At 46.8% G+C, this 21,268-nt stretch overlaps 1 protein-coding gene across 10 annotated transcripts in view; it reads left to right on the forward strand.

Moving 5' to 3' along the window:
- Nucleotides 1–21,268, forward strand: part of ZNF606 (zinc finger protein 606) — a 41,701-nt gene that overhangs the window by 14,741 nt on the left and 5,692 nt on the right. The window contains exons 1-6 of one of the 10 annotated variants that reach the window (XM_037818910.1): nt 1,691–2,170; nt 3,700–3,808; nt 4,459–4,557; nt 5,037–5,128; nt 14,764–14,911; nt 15,124–15,219. In XM_037818910.1, coding sequence (XP_037674838.1) covers nt 4,527–4,557; nt 5,037–5,128; nt 14,764–14,911; nt 15,124–15,219 — 367 coding nt within the window. In that variant the 5' untranslated portion in view covers nt 1,691–2,170; nt 3,700–3,808; nt 4,459–4,526. Of the gene's footprint in view, nt 2,171–3,699; nt 3,809–4,458; nt 4,558–5,036; nt 5,129–12,270; nt 14,912–15,123; nt 15,220–21,268 lie in introns of those variants that run through there. The other 9 variants (XM_037818908.1, XM_037818909.1, XM_037818911.1 and 6 more) reach the window with 9 other exon arrangements.

The following is a 21,268-nucleotide window of genomic DNA, read 5'->3' on the forward strand; positions in this document are numbered from 1 at the left end:
ATGGGCAGAATTCTAGAATTAAATTCCAGGAATATGAGAACTTGCAGGCTGAATGCTGAGCTGGTGGCAGGGGCAGTTAGGAAGAGCTTTGGATGGGGAAAGTGTCTGCTCAAGGGACACAGAAGCATGCTGACATCCCAAGGCCCTTAGCTAAGGGAGACAAATCTGTTAAAACTCATGAATAACTTCACTGCTTCTCTGCTTAAAACCCTCCACGGGTTCTCTGTATCATCCCCATGTCTCCTGCCACACTCTTGTCAGTCTCTGAAACTCGCCACCAAGTTTGTCATTTACTTCTCTCCCAACAGGCTGCTAAACCTCTGCCCACTGCCTCCTCCACCTAGACAACCTCTTTCACCTGTCAGATTCCCATCCTTTTTCCAGTACCCAGCCCAAGTGTCTCCTACTCATCCATTCATTTTCTGGGCCATCTCTCCCTTCCAAACAGGAGATTCTACTGCTCTCTGTGCTGCAACTAGACACCCATCCCAGCCCTGGACTACTTTACTGCATTTCCGTTCACTTGTGGGTCTTTCCGTTCACTGGATCCTCCAGGCCACACACAGGTCTGACCTGCCTTTGATGCCTGGGGATCCAGGACCAAAGAGTAGGTGCTCGATAAAAGCTTAAGTAAGCGAGGTGGCGCAGGAAAAATGTATCTCCCCACAGAGTCCCTGAGCGTGGGAAAGACACCCGCCAGGATCAAACCCTACCGATAGTAGAAATAAGGATGAACAAATGAACATGAAGACGAGAGGCTGCCGGGGTGGGTGTGGGCGTGTGGGGGTGGGTGTGGTGGGGGGGGGGCTCAGGGAAACTCCAGCCAGGGGCACCCCGACATGAGCAGGAAAGAGGCTAAGAGGGTCCCAATGGGTATCAATGCCTCTGTCGCCCGGAATCCTGCAGGGACAGCCAGGGTCGGAGGCTGGGGGTCGTTGCTTCCGAGTCCTCCCCATGCTGGATGAGGCGCCTTTTCATCCTGCCTGTTTTTCCTGTTGAAGAGTGTTCTTGAATGGCAGCTGCCGAGACAGAGGGTTCGTTTACCTTGCTCTCTGCTCTATTCCCTGGCGCTGCTCAATAACTGTTGACTCAAGGAAAATTACAAAGTGGGTCGGTTAGTAACGCACGCTCCTGTAAAGCTTTGCTACCTGGAAAGAAATTCGGGAACGATCCCCGATGTTCACAGCATACTTCATATGCAAAAGCTCAGGCTTCGGTTCCTCATCTGGAATAAATGTAAACAGCCACTTTCTCACAATCTTAGGAATATTAAATAAAACGGTTCCTCGAAAGAGCTCAGGCTTGTGTCTGCGACGCAGAAAGTGTAAAAACTCAGTCACACTCCATTACGAAATGCGGCTACAGTGAGTCGCCATTATACAGATGGGCAAACTGAGGCTCACGGTGCCGCGACTGTCCCAGTCCCTCCCAGCTGGGGCTGCAGCGGCGGGGGAGACAGGTCCGCAGCCCGGACCACACGCCTGTCTCGTCATGGCCTTAGACCCGCGAAGCACGGTCCCGGATCCAGCGCCGCGGAGAAGGGACGCCAGACAGCAGGTGCCGCTCAGAGCGCCTTCCATGGCGGCGCTTCCGGCCGAAACAGGAACTGCGTGGTCTGGTCGCCCCGCCGCCAGGAACCACAACTCCCAGCAGCCCTCGCGGTGCGTCCTGGTCGACGCCGGGGGAGCGGCGGCCATTGTCCGCGGCCGAGGGGAGGGTGGGCCCGCTGCTGCCTCCGCGGGGCTCGAGGGTCGGGAGCGCGGGCGGGGAGAGGCGGACGCCCGCGGTCGGGGCCGACGGGCGCCGGGGCGGGTCTCGCGTTGCCCGCGCCTGCCCCCTCCGCGCCGGCTTCGCTCCCCGTTTCCCTGGGCGCCTTCGGCCCGCGGACGCTCGCGCCGCGCTCCCTGCCGCTCCTCCGAGCGCGGCCTCGCCGGCCGGGCGGACCCGGGGGAGCCCCACGGCCGGGCCTGGCGCCGCTTCGCGGGTGTCGACCTTTCGCGCCTTTGTCCCGGGGCCGCTTGCGGGAGTTGAGCCCACGGTGGGGCCGGATCTCCGCGCGGGACAAAAGCCAAAGCCCCCGGCGTAGCGGCCCCAAGCGCCCGCGAAGAGCGGGGTGCCCGCCCGGGGGTCCCCGGGGCCGCCGGCGAGAGGTCGGTCGGCTGCAAACCAGGTAAGGCCGGCGCTCGCTGTTCCGGGCTCGCAGCCCATCGCGTCCGCGTCGGGGGTTGCGGAGGAAATCGGGGGGAAATGGACCCGAGCGGCGGGTCGGCGGGAGGTGCGGTCGCCTTGGAGGCCGGGAATGGAAATAGCTGTGCTGCATTCTCCGCCAGGCGTTTCTGGTAGCTGCTTCGCGTAAAGCACTAAGGGATGTCAGGTGAGGGCTGGGAACAGCCCCGGGCGACCATAAACAGGCAGTGACCAAAGGATTTTGTCTAGCTCTAAGCAACGGTTTGCTTATTTTGAATTTTGTAGCAAATCCTCGTGCTCCAGGGACCTAGAGTGAGGGGTCCCAGGGCTTATGTGCTCTCCCAGGAATCCTCAGGGCTCCTCGGTGGGCGGCGGTGGTCTCAGAAGTCGCGGGACTCGCGCAGGGACCTGGAACGAGGCCGTTGGACCAGCGCTCGGATTCCCCGGCCTCCACCTGTGTCGCACCGCGGGCAGGCCCAGTGGAAAATGGGCATTTATTCGATTTCCAGCCTGAAACTGGAAGAGGGATGGGCCTGGTATTCTTGCAGGTGGATTTTTTTTCCGAGATAAAATTCACACAACATAAAATCCACCATTTTAGCTATTTTTAAGTGTACAATTCATTGAGTTTGGTATAGTCACAGTGTTGTATAACCATAACTAGTTCCGTATTTCAGAATATTTTCATGACCCCAAAAGAAAACCCATATCCATTAAACAGTCACCCCTCATTCCTCTCTCTCCTTCAGCTCCTGAGAGCCATTAATCTATTTTCTGTCTCTAAGGATTTGCCTATTCTGAACATTTCAGTTAAATGAAATCATACAATATGTGGTCTTTCATGTCTGTCTTTTTAAACTTGGTATAATGTTTTCAAGGTTCATCCGTTTGTAGCACTCATCAGTATTTAATTCTTTTTTTGGCTGAGTAATATTCCATTGTATGGCTATATTGAATTTTCTTCACCCATTCATGGGTGGATGGACATTTGGATTGCTTTCACTTTTAGTTGTTATGCATAATACTGCTATGGACATTCGTGTGTAAGTTTTTGTTTGAATTGAGGCTTTCAATTTTATTGGGTTTGTATCTACTTTTGGAATTGCTGGGTCATATGGTAACTTTGTGTTTAACTTTGAAGTACCGCCACACTGATTTCCACAGCAGCTGCACCATTTTACATTCCCAGCAGCAATATATGACAGTTGCAGGTGGATTTTATGTAAACTTTTGCAAGTCAACTGAAGAGTTCCATTGACATCTGCAGTGGCTTTCTCTGAAGCCTTTAAGTCAACTTGGGAACTGTTGACAAGTTTCTACCCTCATCTAGGGTTGCTCTTTTTTAGCTTATTCAATTCACCCTAACTTTTTCTCCAGGAACTCCATGCAGATTCTGTTTTCTTAAGATGCTCCTTAGGTGTGTTTTGTGGCTTCTGTGGCTGTGTCTCTCTGTCCTCACTGAATCTTCTGTGAGAAAGGAGCACTTTTGTTTTTATCTCCTTTTGTCATTAGGTTGATATTGCAGTTGCTTTTCATCTATCACCTGACTCCTGTCCTCCTGGCTCCCTCCTTGCGAGTCAGTATTGAGGCATGGCAGCTGTCAACCCGTGGGCTTCCTGGGGTGAGTCCTAAGCGTCTGTCCCCAGGCCCTGAGGTGGGCCTCCCCCAGCAGTGATCTGCAGCCCGGGGGCGTTGAAGGTGGTGGGGATCTGTTTATCTTGGTACAGAGTTAGGACTGAGTGAGATAAAAAAGCTTGGTTGTGGTGAAGAATGAAAATTGTTGTGTGTAAGAAAACATAAGTTTTGTATACTTTATAATTATCTCCTGAGAAGTTTCATTAACTCTAAGAAATTTGTGATTTGTGGGATTTCTTAGAGTTAATGATACGATCAAAGTGTTGTCTCTACTGCTTCCATACTTTCTGCTGTAATTATTACTTCTTTTGCTGTTATAACATTAGTCAGTAATTCAAGAACACTTTTAAATAATAGTGCTGTCAATGGTGTGTTTTATCCTCAGATGAGGTTCTAGGTGTTGATTTGCTAAAGACATCAAGGGAGTGTCCTTTACTTACTTAAACTCTTTAAAATTAGGTTATGGTAGATTTTTAGCCCCTTCAGCTATTTAAGGGGTCCTGTTCTAATTGTCCAGTTTCTGGAAAACTCCAGTTTATTATATTGGATGTATTTTAACATGCCCTAGGGCTCTGCTTATGCAAGTTTGTCGTGTCCATTAGTGAGAACGTTCTCCTGTTCTGTTTGTTATCACAGTTGCTTTCCTCACCCGTGAACTAACCTGACGCTCCTGTGCAGGTGCCCTTACAGACCAGTCCCGGGGGATGGCGGCCGTCGACCCGTGGGCCTCCTGGGGTGAGTCCAGCGTCGGCTGCTCTGGTGTGGCCTCTCCCAGCGGTGACCTGTTGCAGCCAGCAGTCAGGGGTGGAGACCTGGAGGAGGACTTGAGGGCGGGGAGGTCTGGTCAGGCTCTGTCTCAGAGACCGCTGAAACAGGGAGGATCAGAAAGCTCTGCCCAGGATAAAGTGAGGTGCTGTCTCCAGGGTGGGACTTGTGGGGACCAATACGGGCATCCGGGGCTGAGGCCTAGAAGGGCTGTGAACAGAGACCTGATCCTGCTTCTTGGAAGTAGTGCCTCAGCGTGGGGGGTGGTGATGTTGCGTGTGCTGAGGCAGGCTCCTTCTTTGGACCCGTTTCCTTGTCTACAAAATGGAGAAGTGGGTGGAAGGGCAGGGGCAGCCCTCCCTGAGGCCCCCTCCCCCAGGAGGGAGGGCTTGTGTGGTGGCATTTCTGTCAGGGACAGCCCGCTCCATGACTTCTCTCTCTTCCCCCAGCTTTGTGTCCTCAGGACCCCGTCTGGCCTGCAGAGAGGACCCTCGAGGAGGGGAGGAGGGCTCTCCAGCTCCTAACAGCCCCCGTGGTCCAGGTGAGACGGGGCTTCCATTTTTTCCTGAACAGCTGTCCCTGTTCCTAGAGGGTGGTGTCCAGGTGTCCCCACCCTCCTAGGCGACGTGGCCCCTTAGTTCAGGACAGCTGGAGTTACTGTGGTGCGGAGGGAATCTGTTTGTTTCTTGAGCTCAGGTCGGGAGAGCTCAAACAGCAGGGGATTCCTGGCATTGTTTTTCATGACTTGGAGCCTTTCTGTCAACCAGGCCTGTCTGCAATCCTGAGGCCCAGCTGTGCCTTGTGTTGAGTCTGGGGGACAAGGATAGACCCCTTGGCTGGCAGCCCTCTCCCCTTTCCTCCTTCCACCTGCAGTCACGTTTACTGATTCGGGCTGACGCTACAGTGAAGTTCATGCTGGGAGGGGAGCAAGCACAGGTGTGAGCCCCTGTCCTGAGGCTTTCCCAGACCCCTTTTCAGGATCATTCATTCAACTCATGAGGCCTCACAGCCTGTGTGCTGCTGTGCAGGCGGTGCTGGACACAAAGCCTTAGCGGGGTGAGGGAGGCCCCAGGCCCTGGGAGGGCTCAGTCTGGCCTTGCTTTGGGAACTGGGATAGAGTCTGCAGGGGTCAGCAGGGGCACAGAGCGGGTGGGGTCATTTCACTGGTGCTGTGGAGACTGCCTGGGAGCCACAGCTTACCTGAGCCGAGATGTGACGGGGAAGTGTCAGCCTGAAGGGCACGGACCCGTGAGCGCTTGGTGTCCTGTAGGCTGCCGGGTGTGTTGGAGGTGCGTGGGGGGGGGGGTGCCCTGCATGACCTGGACCTTGGCAGAGACTGAACACAATTAGATTTTCGGCTGCAGAGACCAGGAGGAACCCAGCTGGACCCTCAGTGCCTGCTGCAGAGCCAGTGCTCCATCCTGGTGGTGACAGGGAGCATTGGAAGTGTTGGAAGCAGGAGGCATGAGCGTCCAGAATGTGGCTGGAAAGATCTCCTTAGCAGGGAGTGAGGGGAGAAGGGGGCTGTGGGAAACACACTGGTTTCAGGCTTTAGACTAACCAGGAGCTGGGAGGAGAGCAAGAACTGAGAGGTTTAAATGAATCAAAGCAAGGGGCCTCAGAACACGAGCGTGGCTCTCTAAGGGGTGTTGGGAAGTAGGACAGTGACGGTGATGTGGGACGGCAGTCACATGCACCCCATCCTCCCCAGGCCACCCCAGAGGCAGCCACTTAAAAAATTTTAATAGCTTTTTTGAGATAAAGTTTTCATGTCACAAAGTTTACCTTTTTATTAAAATGTACAAGTCAATGGATTTTAATCTGTTCATAGAGTTGTCTAACCACTACCGCTGTCTAATTCCAGAACATTTTTAATCACCCCCAAAAAAAACTATACCCTTCCCCCAGCCCTGGTGACTACCAGCTTCCTTCTGTGTCTGTGGATTTGCTTATTCTGGACATTTCACATAAATGCAATCATACAGTACGTGGTCCTTTGTGTTTGACTTCTTTCACCGAGCGTTGTGTTTTCAGGGGTCACCCGTGCCCTACTGTGTATCAGCACTTCCTTTCTTGTTATGGCCCAGAAGCAGCCACTGTTAACTGTTTCAGAATCTTCAGATTATTTTCATATTTCTAAATGAGAGATTTTTTTTTATCTCTCTTTTGTAGTTCATCACATTTCCTGCTATGAAAAATAAGGAAATAATTTCTATTATTATTAATAAATTCTATTACTATTGTAGGTATTTTTTATTTGTTAAAATAATCAAGCAAATATCAAAGGCTGTGATCTAAAAATATTAATAAAGTCTCTAGTTATCTTTATCACCCTACCTCAATTAAAAACAAATGAATTAAAAACCCCACAGTTTCAAAGCTGCAAGTTGCAGTGCATCGGAAGTACACAGTCACCACCCGGTAGTGCTGCTGTCTCTCGGAAACAAGGGTCAGAACCCTGTGATACAGGGTGGGGGTGATCTGGCTTCACAGCGTGAGGGGCTAACATTTGCTGCTGTTACAACATTTGCTGCTGTTACAACACGGAATCACTTTTAGATCCTGAAACAGAATCATTGAAGCTAAGCTGGGCTAAAAGATGGGCTAAAGATTCCCCTTGGGAATGAAGTTAGCTGTAATAAAACCCCCTGAAGAGACCCTAATAACCACTATGATACACTGTACTGTTAATCTTTGAGAGTTTCTGAGAGTTATTAGACCTAATGCTGAGAAAATAAAGAAGAGAATTAAAACAACACCACCCTCCACTGTCTGAAGAGTTTGATTTCTGAGCCATGCTCCTGGCCCCTCTCCATGCTCACTTTGGATTCTTCCCTATGGGACACTCAGGAGAGTTTTGAATTAAGTGAGGTCTTTAGGAATGCAAATGAGAGCCCAGTTTCCCTCTTTTGTTCTCTCCAAGTTAAATATTTATGGAAATAAAGTATTCACCTGGTGAAAACATCAAATACTGCCTTCCTTCCATACTGGAATCTAGTCCATTCTTGAAAACGTGTTGGAACAGGGAATTTTCAGCTAGAGGGAACTCAGATCCCATTATTTTGGAGGAATAGAGAAAATGTACCCAGTCCATCTAAAAACCCAAGCCAGTGTTCCCAGATAGGGAAACGCTTAAACTCTTCGGTAGCAATCTATCAAGGAGTTCTTCATGATAAATTATGCATGAAATACAAAAATTAATACTGTGCATCCATCCTTGGTAGTACTAAAGGATGTGCAGTCAAGTTACATTTTCCTTCTGCTCTGCAAAGACTTGCACTGAAATACAGTAGTGAAGTACTGTGCTAAAGGTGCTAAAGAGGCCCTCTAACCTGCCCTTGTGGGGGGCAAACCCTGGTTTCCATGAAGGGGTCAACCCTGGGGGATTGCAGGAGCAGTCAGGCAAGATCCTGACTTAGAAACAGCCAGGACCCAGCTCAGCACCCTCTGCATCCTCTCATTGACTGTCATGTGGTTAGATGTGTGATCACTGCGTTGGCAGATTTCATAAAACGCTTCACAGTGCCCAGATAAGCTCTTACACGTGTGCAGAAGAATGTTTGTGAATCGTTGGTCTAAACATCTTTGCATGTCATCGTAGGGAGAAGTTTGGAAAGTGTGAGTTCAGGGGTGAACAGTCTGCCTCTCTCGCAGCAGAGCCCCTCTGTCCTGCCAGTGGTCACCCGGCAGCTTCCAATAAGAGAATCTGCATTTTCTATCCTAGCAGCCTGGGAAGGTCCCTCTTGTCTCCACAGCTGGTCAGGCCACGTGCCCGCTTTCCATGACTACTCCCTTCATTATTTCCCAGCCCTTCGGTTTTGCCTTTTCCTTTGCAAGTCCTGGGCTAGAGTGTTTATGGTGTCCGCTTACCATCCGAATGGGTCAGAGTTCTCCAGAGAAACAACCAATAGGGCACGCGTGCACACACACACACATACACACACATACATATGTTAAGGGATTTATTTGAAGGAATTGGCTTGCACAGTTGTGGGGGCTGGCGAGTTTGAAATCTTTAGGGCAGGCTGGAAACTCAGGAGTTGATGGCTGCCAGCTTGAAGCAGAATTTCTTCTCTGGGCAACTTCAGTTTTTGCTGTTAGAGGGCCTTCGTCTGACTGAACGGGTCACATTATCAAGGGTGAACTCCTTTACTTAGCTGATTGCAGATGTTAACTACATCTACAGAATACCCTCCCAGCAACACCTCCATTCGTGTTGTTTAAATAACTGGGTACTGTAGCCCAGCCGGATTGCCACATGGAAGGAACCATCGCCCGTTCCCGGGGCCCCCATGGCTTGTGTGGACCAACATGGGGCACATTCAGCTGTGCATCTTTTTTCCTGCTTGGCAGCCCATGGGTCCTGGTTTGATAACATCTTTTTCCATTCTGGAAATGTTTATCTTAAATTTTATTTTGACAGATTCCAAAATCACAGAAAAGTCCAAAAAATAATTGAGCAAACAATGTCCTCATCATTCTAAATGAACCATTGTTAACATTTTGCCATATTTGCCTTGTTTTTATTTTTAAATAGTCCCCAGTTGCATTCTCTTCCTCCTCGGCCTAAGAACAACCACTACTGTGGATTTGGTGTTTATTCAGCTGATCCAGTTGTGTACTCTTATGTAGACAATAAATTATATGGAGACATAATATAGACAGAATATTGTATGCTTTTTAAAACTATTTTTTCTTAAGTTTTTTTCCAGCTTTCCTTGTTCATTTAAGGCCAACGCCGAGATGCATCCGTGGTGATAGCTGCAGGTCAGGGTTGTTTGCACTCACTGCCGGACAGTGGTACTCACTGGGGAGGCGGGCCTTGCTGTGTTCATCCTTTCTCCTCTGGGTGGGCTTATGAGGTCCCCCTCTCCACATGCGCTTTTTTTGCTTTTCTAGCCCAAACTGAGCGTTCTTGTATATATCACTTGGTGCACACAGATCAGCGATCATCAGGGCAGGGCCTGAGAAACAGAGCTTTGCTTGGTTTGGGGGCACGTGCATGTTCAATACAGGGCCTGCTGCCATGCTGCTCCCCAAAGCGCTTCTCCCTCTCGACACTCTGGGCCAAAATTTCCTTTTCCCTGCCTCCTTGCCAGCACTTGACATTATCAGGCCTTTTAATTTTTGCTACCTCGAGACCAAAAAGCATTGCATTTCTTTGGTTGCTGCGAGGTTGAGCATGTTTTCATATTTGTTGCCTTCTGCACTTTTTCACATGCGTGTGCCTCTGTCTCCATCTCTGGGTTTCCCTCCCTAGATTTTTACAGCCTCTTGACTTACTGATGTGTAGGCATTTCACATGCACTCTGGAACCCAATTCTTTGTCGTGTGTGTGTATATGTTTTCCCAGTCTGGGGCTTGTCTTAACTTTGTGGTGTCTTTTATCTGCCAAAAGTTTTTGGTATGCTTTTGTCAAATGTATTTGTTTTTGTTTACAACTAGTGTGTTTTGTGTCCTTTTTAAGAAACCCTGTGTTACCTTTAAGAGTTAAATCCGTCCTGTCCTTTTCTTTGTGAGTCTCCTCCCGGGGCGTGCATTAGGTGTGCCCTCCTGAACAGATGCGGTGTTTCTGATCTCTTCACGAGTCATGTCCTTGTGTGTGTGGTGGTGGGGGCGGGTCTGGCGGTCATTTTCCTCACCACAGAACCTTGTCTGTTAGACCCTTGAATTGACTGCTGTGTCTTCTGTCTCTTCCTCATGATCTATGAACCCTTCTTTTTCTCTCAGGGAGCCTATCTTGTAGTCTCATTTTAATCCTGCCCCATTTTATACTGAAATCCCCTTTCAGTCTAAGAATCTGATACCAGGATTGACAGCTCATTGAAAGTTGGGTGCAGCTGCTACCTAGATTCTGTGTCCTTTCAGCCACCGAGTTTGGGGTCTCTGTCTTGCGTGGCATGTGTTCCTCACGTGTCCGGGGGTCCTCGGGGAACCTGTGGGAAAAGCTGTGAGGCTGTTTGAAAGCCCTGCTCTCCTGTGGCTGAACAGATCTCTTCCCGGGTGGCTCCTCCCTGCCTCCCGCCCCCTCTCTTCCTGTCCTGATGGGTCTCCCTGTGGGCCTGGTGGGCAGTGAAATCCGGTTGGTTCTGCTTCCGTTTACCCGGAAGGGAGTCGGCTGTGAGTCATCTACTCCTGCCCACCCCACATACACCCCATGTCAGAATGAAGAGGTCTGAACTTGTGGGTGCTGCCATTCACCCACAGCCTGAGAATCTCCCATACTCGTGGGTCTGTGAAGGGTCCTTGGGGTTTTTGCCCAGGTATAAAAGGTTGCTTATGGTGCTGCCCAGAAGGTTGGGTGGCTGGTGGGGAGCTGGGGCAAGGGGCAAAGCTGTCCCAGCACAGACCTTCACCTCATCTCCCTCTTTCAGCCAGAATCCCAATCCTGCCTCTACAGAGCCCAGAGCCCCTCTCAGGGTCCTCTGGTGGACACCCCCACTTCCACCGCGGCCCTCCCGACATGCAGGGGCTGGCGTCCCCTGTGCTGTTTCATTTGTCAGCGCACTTTGATCTCTTCCCTGTCATGCAGAAATGTACCAGTGACCCATTCTTTTCACTGGGCTGGAAGTATTCCTTTTGCTTCCTTCTTCTTTTTAAAAAACTTTTATTTAGGAGATTTTAAAACACAAAAATAGGGCGTGAAACCTGGATTAGTTTCCTACAACTGCTGTAACATTACCACGAACTTGGTGGCTTAGAACAGACACATGCTTGTTTTCTTGTGGTTCTGGAGGTCAGAAGTCTGGAATCAGCTTCACTGGGCTAAAGTCAAGGTGTTGGCAGGGCCAGTTCCTTCTGGAGGTTCTTGGGGAAAATCTGTTTCCTTGTCTTTTTCAGTTTTTAGTTGCCACTTGTATTCCTTGGCTGTGGCCCCTTGCCCCATCTTCCAAGCACATCAACCTTTGCTCCTGTCCTTACATCTCCTTTTCTGACTCTGAACCCCTTCCCCCTCCCTTTTATAAGGACCCTTGTTAATTATATATAGGGCCCATCAGGTAATCCAGGATAATCTCACTATTTTAAGATCTTTAATTTACTCACATCTGCAAAGTCCCTTTCACCATGTAAAGTACTTCATTCTTACATTCCAGGAATTAGGACATAGCCATCTTTCCAGGGGGGCATTCTTTAGTGCACCACAAAAAATCCCATGTTCATCAACTTCAGCAACCTTATAATTTACACTTTTCTGCCATTTTTTTAATCTTTATTTTGAAATAATTTCAAACTTAACAGGATATTTGCAAAAATAATACAAAACCCATACAAAGAACTCCAACATACCCCCACCCAGATACCCAGATCCATTCCACCAACTTTTAACATTTTGCCACATTTTGCCATATATTTTTTCTGTATGTTCACCCGTCCGTTCATCCATCTATCTTTATTTTCTGAACATTTGAGAGTAGGTTGTATACATTATGCTCTTTGTATTTTACCTTTCTTTTTATCCATTCCTTGATACAACTTTTTTTTTAAGCTGCAATATTTTAAAGCAGATCTCAAATATCACTACACCTTTTAACACTGGGTGTATATCTAAGAGATACATACTTTTTAGAACATGACTATAATGCATTTTTCCTACCCAACAAAATGAGCAGTAATTCCATAATATAACCTGATCCCCAGTCCACAGTGCAGTTTCCTTGATTGTCCCCAAATGTCTTTTTACAGTTGGGTGGTTCAAATCAAGACCCGACCGAGGCCCACGTGTAGAATGTGCTTCATGTACTGAGGAGAGTAGTCACTGGACCTGGGTTTGCCTGATCGTACCCTCGTCGTGTCATCGAATACCTTCCTCCTGTAAACTGGTAGTTGGGCTGCGGGCCTGATTCGAGCCAAGTTTGATGTTCTTTGGCAGGAGTACTTCATGGGTGGCGCTGGGTCCTCCGTACCGCACTGCTTCGGGAGGTTCACGAGGACGGATCGTCCCACTTTCGGTGATGATCTTGTGGGGTAGCAAATGCAGCTGTTCTCAGCCTGGCCCACCCACTGTAAAATTCCTTCCCTGCCCTTCACCTGTGGTTTAGCAGTCATTGGTGACCATCACCAGTGTCCGTTATTGTATTCGGGGTTACAGAATCACTGTAATGATCGTTCCTCCTGTGCTGTTAGATGTGATTCTTCCACTTGTTCTCTTTAAAACATGTGTGTGGTTATTCTCCTGGGGTCTTGGGAGGGGTTGGAGGTGAACTTGTGGCTAATCTACAAGCTTGACAGGAAAGTCAGGGTGTGAGCTTGGGCCTTGGTGGTGTTAGAACTTTGAAGCAATCTAAGTAAATGCAGTTCTTCGGGGAGGTGAGGCAGCATGAGAGAAATAAAGGCCAGAAGCACCCTGGGGAGTGAGCACAGGCCTTCCAGCGGTTCCCACAGGTGCATCACTGAAGGTGCGTTGAGCTGTGTGAACACTTAGGCTTTGTGCGCTTCTCTGTCTGAGTGTTACACTGAAAGTTCACGTTACACAGCAGCAGCAGCCTTCAGGGAAACTGAGGTGTGAGCAGGTCTGTAAGAGAAAAACCAAGACATTGGCATTGAAACATCCAGGGCATCCTTCATGGGTGGAGGGTGTGGTCAGCAGGTTTAAGTACTGTGGAAAGGTCAGAGAAGGTAAAGATAGATAGATTTGGCTTAGCAACCACAAGGCATCAGGGATCTTGGTGAGAGCTTGGTAAAAATAAGAATCATCATTAATGTATGTTCACTGTCCCAAAATGTTACAACATAGACCAGCAAAAATGATTACTATAAAGAAAAGTTTTCAAGTACCCAGAAACAGAAAAACGGGTGATGACCATGGCAGAGAAGAAACTGTAGTGGGGTAAAGTTTGGAAGACAAAGAAGGAGAGAGGGTGAGAGTCGACTCTTCCTTGCAGGAGCTTGACTGTCAGGGACTTCTACGTAGGCTTTTGAGAAAGAGGAGGAGATGATTCTCCATCCTGCTTGGTCTCAGAGGAGTAGAATACAGAGACAAGGTTTAGTGAGGGAAAAGAGAATGGGTTTTTATTGTGGGCTACAGTAAGCCTGAGTGTATAGGCACATCAGCAGGAAGTTGACTCTGTGGTAAATGGTTTAAGCCAATCACCCTGTGAATGTAGAGGGGGTGCAGTTCAGACACACAGAATAAAAGTTGAACTGAAGATGAGGACCCAGCAGTAACTACTTCCTGCTGGCACAGATCAGGATGACAAGCTTGGTTTAAAAGCCATGACTAGCAGGTACAAAAAAGAAGCCCATGGGAAAGAACTTACACAGTTAGCAGGCTGTGAAGGGGGCGGGGTAGAAGTCAGACAACCTGCGGAGTGGAGACAGTGTACTTTGTGCACACATCCAGTCTGCAGGTGTTCCAGGGTTGATTCTATATTGAATGGGAGACAGATCAGAAAGTCAGTTTGCAAACAGATGCGAGGACTGGCTGAGAAGAGCAGGGGCTATGGATTTTTGGCACATCACCCGTGACGTACAGCTCTCCCTCCACCGCAGGGAAGGGTAGGGCATCCTCTGATTGCCCAGGTACCTGAGGCTCACGTTGATTGTTTAGCAGGACTGTAAGGGATATGTATATGAAAAATCAGACAGGCTATAATTCATCTTCCCCTCTAGTTTTCTAGTAGCGTATTCTCAGTTCTTCTTAAAATCTAGTAGAGTATTCTTAGTTCTTCCTAAAATGTTCAATTTTGATTGTTTTCATTCAGGTGCTTTTGATGACAACTGAGTGTCCTTGGCCCAGGCTGCTCAGCTCAATCCTGTCTCCCCTCAGCTCCTGTCCTTTGGATGGAATTGATCTGGGAATGGAAACCTGCTGTTGGTGCTTGTAGCTTGCATCCCCCCAGATCCAGGGCCTTACTAAGTGTCTGGATTTCCAGTGAAGGAGGGGTCATAGTCCTGGTGGGAATTCTGTCCACACTAACCAGCTTTATTGGAATTGGGCAAAAGTCTTAGGAATGGACCTGCTCATTTTTACCATGTTTATTGTTAGCCTGGGTGTCTTAATTCCCTAAGAGGATATCCCAAATGTGGTATCCGTGGTGAGTCCTGACCCACATCAGTCAGAATCTTGAACATACGTAGGGCAGTTTTTCTACATCTTGTCAGGGCTGTGAGACTCACCCCTGCCCCAGTAAACGTTGGTGGGGGCCCAGGCTGAGGAGGACCGTGTGTGTGTTTTAGGAACCAGTGACCTTCAAGGATGTGGCCGTGGACTTCACTCAAGAGGAGTGGGGGCAGCTGGACCCTGTTCAGAGGACCCTGTACCGTGATGTGATGCTGGAGACCTTCGGGCACCTGCTTTCCGTGGGTGAGACGGCGCTGCCCAGATGTACGAAGCTGCCCCTGCCGTGATGCCCTTAGGGGTCCCAGGAGAGCGGCCGTGGGCTCGGGCCCTGAGGGTCGGGGCGAAATCCCTGATGCCAAGGGAGCGCAGAGCAGGAGGGATTGTGCTTATTCTGCCTAAATGAAAAGTCACGAGGGAAACTTTCTTCGGCTGCCCCAAAGCCGAACTACACAAGTCCCATGTGTTTCTGTCTGTAGGGAATCAGATCGCCAAGCCTGAGGTCATCTCCCTGTTGGAGCAAGGAGAAGAGCCGTGGGCAGTGGACGGAGGATGTGTTCAAGGCACTTGTCCAGGTGAGCGCAGCCCCCACATGGGAGTGAGGAGACGCCGTGAGGCGTCACCTTCCTTGGGTGCATTCAGAATTCCCTCTAAGCATCTTTCTTCCTTCTTGTTGCTGCTGATTCAGAGCCAAGATGCTCCATCTCATTACTAAGGTAACTTGTCGTGTCCTGTAGTTTCCCTCCCTCACCATCTGTTTTGGTGTCTCTCATATTCTCCGCTGCCCCTTTTTCTAAGCTGACTTCTCATTCACTCACCTATTTTTAATTTTTTTTCTTATTTCCTTTATTACCCAACTTGTAGCTTCCCTGTACCCACAGACTCTTCCTTAAGAAACAAAACAAAATATATTTGTTTATTTAGGTAATGCATTTTCATGGTTCAAAAACAATCCAAGCTACCTAAAATGTGTAAGGTGAAAATTTTCATTTCTACTCCCTGCTCTTACCCACATTATTCTCATCTTCCTCAACACACACACATACACACAGTTAATCACTTTTCTTTTACTGTATATTTTTTAGTTATCTCCTTAGTGTTTGACCTTGGGATTAAAATTAACTTCTTAATTTATAACAATTTAGCTTGGTTTAATACCAACTTAATTTCAATAGTATACAAAAACTTGGCTGATATATAGCTCTGTTACTGCCTCATTTTATGCTGTTATTGTCACACATTACATTGTATGCCCTTAGATGTAGATTATAATTACCACTTTTTCCAGTTGTCTTTTAAATCAAGTAGGGAATAAAGTATATTTTATGCTGCCTTTTATATTTACTTATATAATTACCTTTATTAGTGTTCATTATTACTTCATGTGGATATGAATTAGTATCCTTTTATTTCCACCTGAAGGACACCCTTTAGTATTTCTTGTAAGGCTGGTTTGCTATTGATGTGTTCTCTCAGTTTTTGTTTGTCTGAGAATGTCTTGATTTCTTTTTCATTTTTGAAGGATATTTTTGCTGGATATGGAATTTATAGTTGATAGTTTTATTTTTCTTTCAGTACTTCAAATATGTAATCCCACTGCCTTCTAGCCTCCAGGGTTTCGGCTGTTAATCTTACCAAGGATCCCTTGTATTTAATAAGTCACTTCTCTCTTGCTCCTCTCAAGATTTTCTCTTTGTCTTTGGTTTTCAGCATTTGATTTTGATATGTGTAGGTGTGGATTTCTTTGGGTTTATCCTACTCGGAATTTGTTGAGCTTCTTGGATGTGTTGATTAATGTTTTTCATCAAATTGGAAAGTTTTTAGCCATTATTTCTTCAAATATTCTTTTTACCCCTTTGTTCTAGTTTGCTAATGCTGCAGGAATGCAAAACACCAGAGATGGATTGGCTTTTATAAAAGGGGGTTTATTTGGTTACACTGTTACAGTGTTAAGGCCATAAAGTGTCCAAGGTAACACATCAGCAATCAGGTACCTTCACTGGAGGATGGCCAATGGTGTCCGGAAAACCTCTGTTAGCTGGGAAGGCACGTGGCTGGTGTCTGCTCCAAAGTACTGGTTTCAAAATGGCTTTCTCCCAGGATGTTCCTCTCTAGGCTGCAGTTCCTCAAAAATGTCACTCTTAGTTGCACTTGGGGCGTTTGTCCTCTCTTAGCTTCTCTGGAGCAAGAGTCTCCTTTCAACAGCCATCTTCAAACTGTCTCTCATCTGCAGCTCCTGTGCTTTCTTCAAAGTGTCCCTCTTGGCTGTAGCTCCTCTTCAAACGTTCACTCTCAGCTACACTGAGTGCCCTCTGCCCATCAGCTCATTTATATGGCTCCAGTGACTCAACTTAGACCCACCCTGAATGGGCGGGGCCACACCTCCATGGAAATTATCCAATCAGAGTCATCACCCACAGCTGGTTGGGGCACATCTCCAAAGAAACACTCAAAGAATTACAATCTAATCAACACTGATAATGTCTGCCCACACAAGATTACATCAAAGATAATGGCGTTTGGGGGACACAATACATTCAAACTGGCACACCCTTTCTCACTCCTCTCCTCCTAGGACTCCCCTTATGCATATGGTAGTATGCTTGATGGTGTCCCACAGGTCTCTGGAACTCTGTTAATTTCTCTTCATTCTTTTTTCTTTCTGTTACTCAGACTGGATAATCTCAATTTACCTATCTTCAAATTCGCTGATTCACTCTTTTGCCTGTTCAGACCTGCTGTTGAGCCCATTTAATGAATTTTTCATTTCAGTGATTATACTTTTCAACTCCATAATTTTTATTTGGTTCCATTTTTAATTTCTATCTCTTTATTGATATTTTCTATTTAACAAGTTATGTTCTCTTTCCTTTGGTTCTTTAGACATGATATCCTTTAAGTCTTTGAACATATTTAAAATAATTTGTGTAAAGTCTTTGTCTAGAAAGTCTTTTCAAAGTCCCTCTGGACATCTCATTCCTCAACTTTTCCTTTTAAGCTTTTACTTAGTCTATTGTTTGCTGCAACTGTTTTCTATCACCTCAGTCAGTGGCAATGTTAAAACACTTTCCTGTAAATGTTTTTGACAAATAACCCTCCTGCCCTCCAAGGCTTTTAAAACTATGCAAGTTCCCTGTCAGGAAAATAAAGGCAAGCCTTTGAAGGCAGTCTCCCAGGGAACCACATACAGGTCCAATAACTCCTCTTCTTTGGCAGTGAGACTTTGAAAGGATTCCCGCTTAGTTATGTTCCCTCTGGTACCAGCAATGCAGACTGTTATTTTCCAAGGCTGTCGCTGTGCTAGGGAATTCGTTGAGCTTCTTGGATGTGTTGATTAATGTTTTTCGTCAAATTTGGAAAGTTTTTAGCCATTATTTCTTCAAATATTCTTTTTACCCCTTTCTCACTCCTCTCCTCCTAAGGACTCCCCTTATGCATATGGTAGTGTGCTTGATGGTGTCCCACAGGTCTCTGGAGCTCTGTTAATTTTGTGGGAGATGTGGGGCTAGGGTAAGTTAAAACACCACAAGGCTCACTGTTACCAAGATTCAGCTGTTTTTCTTGAATCAACTCTCTCTGCGTTGCTGCAAGTTCTGAAAATACTGATTCTGACAGTTTTTGCCAGGTTTAAGTTGCTTTTATGAAGGGGTGAAATTTCAGAGATCCTTGCCTCTGCCATTTTCCCCATAGTCCTGCCCTAAATAAACACGTTTAGTATTTTCTTCTCTTGTATGCTTCCAGAGATTCTTTATGCAGCTACGAGCATATAGGATATGCAGTTATTTTTTCCCTATCCAAAGGTAGAATACTAAATACTCTGCTCTGTATCTTACTGGTTTTCATTTCATGTACCACAGCCTCTTCCTGAGTCCTAAAGTTGGACATCTCCCCCACCTGCTCTCATGGAGAGTCTCTCCACTTACCCCTTTGGATCTGAAACTTCTCCCAGGATTCATGAGGTCTGGTAGGTGTAACTCCCGCCCTTGGTGCTGAGCGTTCTCAGCTCCATCTCAGATCCTATAGTCCCACCACCTTTATCCTCACACTTCTAACCTCTTAGAAAGCATCTCAGCTGTCCTTTAAATCTCATAGATAAAACCAGGAATCCCTTCTCTTCCTTCTAAATTATTTTTCCCTATCTCCCTGATGTGGATCCTTTGTGCCAGCCTTCTGCGAGTACCCAAAGCTGGAAACTGAGAAGTTGTGCTGACTTTCTGCACTTACCTTTCTGAGAAGTAATTTTTTTTCCAGTTCCTGGGATTGTCTTCCTCTGAAGTGTCAGTTGTGTCCTTCAGTCGGCTTTTATCCTCGGTCAGGGCCCTTCCTCATAAAATTCCTAACGCAAGTTGATCATGAAATTCTCACTTGTTCTTAGCTACCTCGGGGGTTATTTCTAGATTTAGTACCCTGAAGTCTTCTATTATAAGGTCCCTGCCAATAAACCTACAATGATTTGAATTGCCTTTAAAACTCTGACCATATTTCAAGACATTCCAGCAAGCCTTCTGTAATTTTCTCATTTCCTGAACAGTTCCTGCACTTTGTGCAGCTGGCAGCCCTAATGTCCTCCTCACACGTCAGTCACTCTGGCATGCGTGCTTTTGCTCGCTCTGTACATGCGGTCCGTGTATCCCACCCGTGCTTGAAGGCTGAGCACACCTCATTTCTCTTGTATGAAACTTTCCTTGACTGATCTTTCTACTGATCTCCCACCCACTGAGCATCTTACCACCCCAAAATGTCTCAGTGATCTGGTTTACATATTGTTTGTAACTGTTTGGTGTGTCCTCTCTTCACATAGATTCTCACTTTCAGGAAGAAATGTCTGTCCTTTGTTGCCCTGACACTAGTGCTGAACACTTACTAGGTCACAAATACTGAATATAAATTTGGAAAGGTCTTGTTCATTTATTCTTTTATTTGGACAGTAAGTTGGTCAGCTAGCATTTTAAGAAGTTTCCACTGGAAGGATTCAAAAGCTAAATGAAGATCATTCACTAACTTCTATGCTTGAAATTGGTAATAAATAGCACTTCTGGAGCGGAGTAGAACCTCTCTTGTAATGGACTTGGGTATTAAAAGGGGAAACATCGTGTATAGTCGAGGGAAAAGAAGAAAAATATGGAGAAAAAGAACAGGGATCTATGTCCTGTTGGGGACCTGGGATTTTAGACCCTGTGGTGAGCTGAATAATGGTTCCCCAAAGACGTCTACATTGTAATCCCTGGAACCTGCGAATATGAATAAGGACTTTGTAAATGTGATTAAATCAAGCATCTTGAGATAGAGAAATTATCCTGGATTATCTGGATAGGCTCAGTGTAAAGGGTCCTTATAAAATGGAGGCAGGAGGGTCACAGACACTGAGAAGAGATGCGACAGAAGCACAGGCTGGAGTTGTGTGCTCTGAAGAGGAAGGAAGGAGCTATGAACCTGGAAAAGGCAAGAAAATGGATTCTCCATAGAGCTCCCGAGGGGGCATGGCCTGGCCAGTGCCTTAATTTTAGCCCAGTGAAAGCCATTTTGGACTTTGACCTCCAGAACGGCTGTTTTAAGCCACTCAGTTTTTGGCAGTTTGTTACAGCTGCGATAAGAAACTAATACAGACTCTGTCAGTTCTTGGAGGGCCCATACCTCAGCAATAATGATAATAGTGCCCATTTCCAGGTATCTTGCTAGATTCACAAACAGTGTCATTTAATCAGAAAAGTCTTGTAGGAATCGTGGCAGAGCTAGTATTTAAATAGAAATTATCAGACTACAACTCTTATGTCTGTTTTATCACAATTTGCTGTCTTTACATGATTTACCACAATATCATGTGATGTATTTTGCATCATTGGCTGAACTCTGTGGAATAGGAAATAATGTGATCGCACATTATTGTAGGTAACACCCTAACTTGAAACTGGCTTGGTGATACTTTTTCCTAACCACACTCCCTCCTTTTCTTGGCATGCAAAACTGGTGTTAAGGTAGGGGAACAGTAAAAACATTATAACAGAAAAATGAATTTAATAATTTTATAATTAAAATTTTTTAGTTGTTAAGGTCCTGCGTTTTCATCTACCTTTGGTTTGGCCAGAATTTATTTTTTCATAATTGTGACTTTCACTTTGACCTTGTGTCAGGGATCCCCAAGACCACTCACGGGTTTGGTGAAGCACTGGAAAAACTCACGGGTCTCAGAAGTCATGCTCAGGGTCATGGTTTATTACAGTGGAAGAATCCAAAGCCAAATCAGCAAAAGGAAAAGGACTTGGGGCCAAGGATGGAGAAAAACAGATTCAAGCTTCCAGGAGTCCTCGCCCAGTGGAGTTGAGCAGGACACTCTGTTCCTCTGGCAATGAGTTGTCACAACATGGGGCAAGTGTTGTGTCCCAGGGAAGCTTGCCTGGGCCTAGGAGTCCAGGGTGTTTATTGTCAGTCACGTAGACAACCAGCACCTGCGTGACTGACCACAGTCACTGACACTCAGACTCCCAGAAGGAAAGCAGGCATTTGCCAATAAATTGCATTGTTTCCACAAACTGTCCAGACAGACTGGCACAGTGTGGGTCAAGGATTTGGGTATGCAGATCACTTTTACAGTTAGAACATTCCAAGAGCTCTATTCTTAGCAGT

Source organism: Choloepus didactylus, chromosome 27, assembly GCF_015220235.1.
Source record: "Choloepus didactylus isolate mChoDid1 chromosome 27, mChoDid1.pri, whole genome shotgun sequence".
NCBI lineage: Eukaryota > Metazoa > Chordata > Mammalia > Pilosa > Megalonychidae > Choloepus > Choloepus didactylus.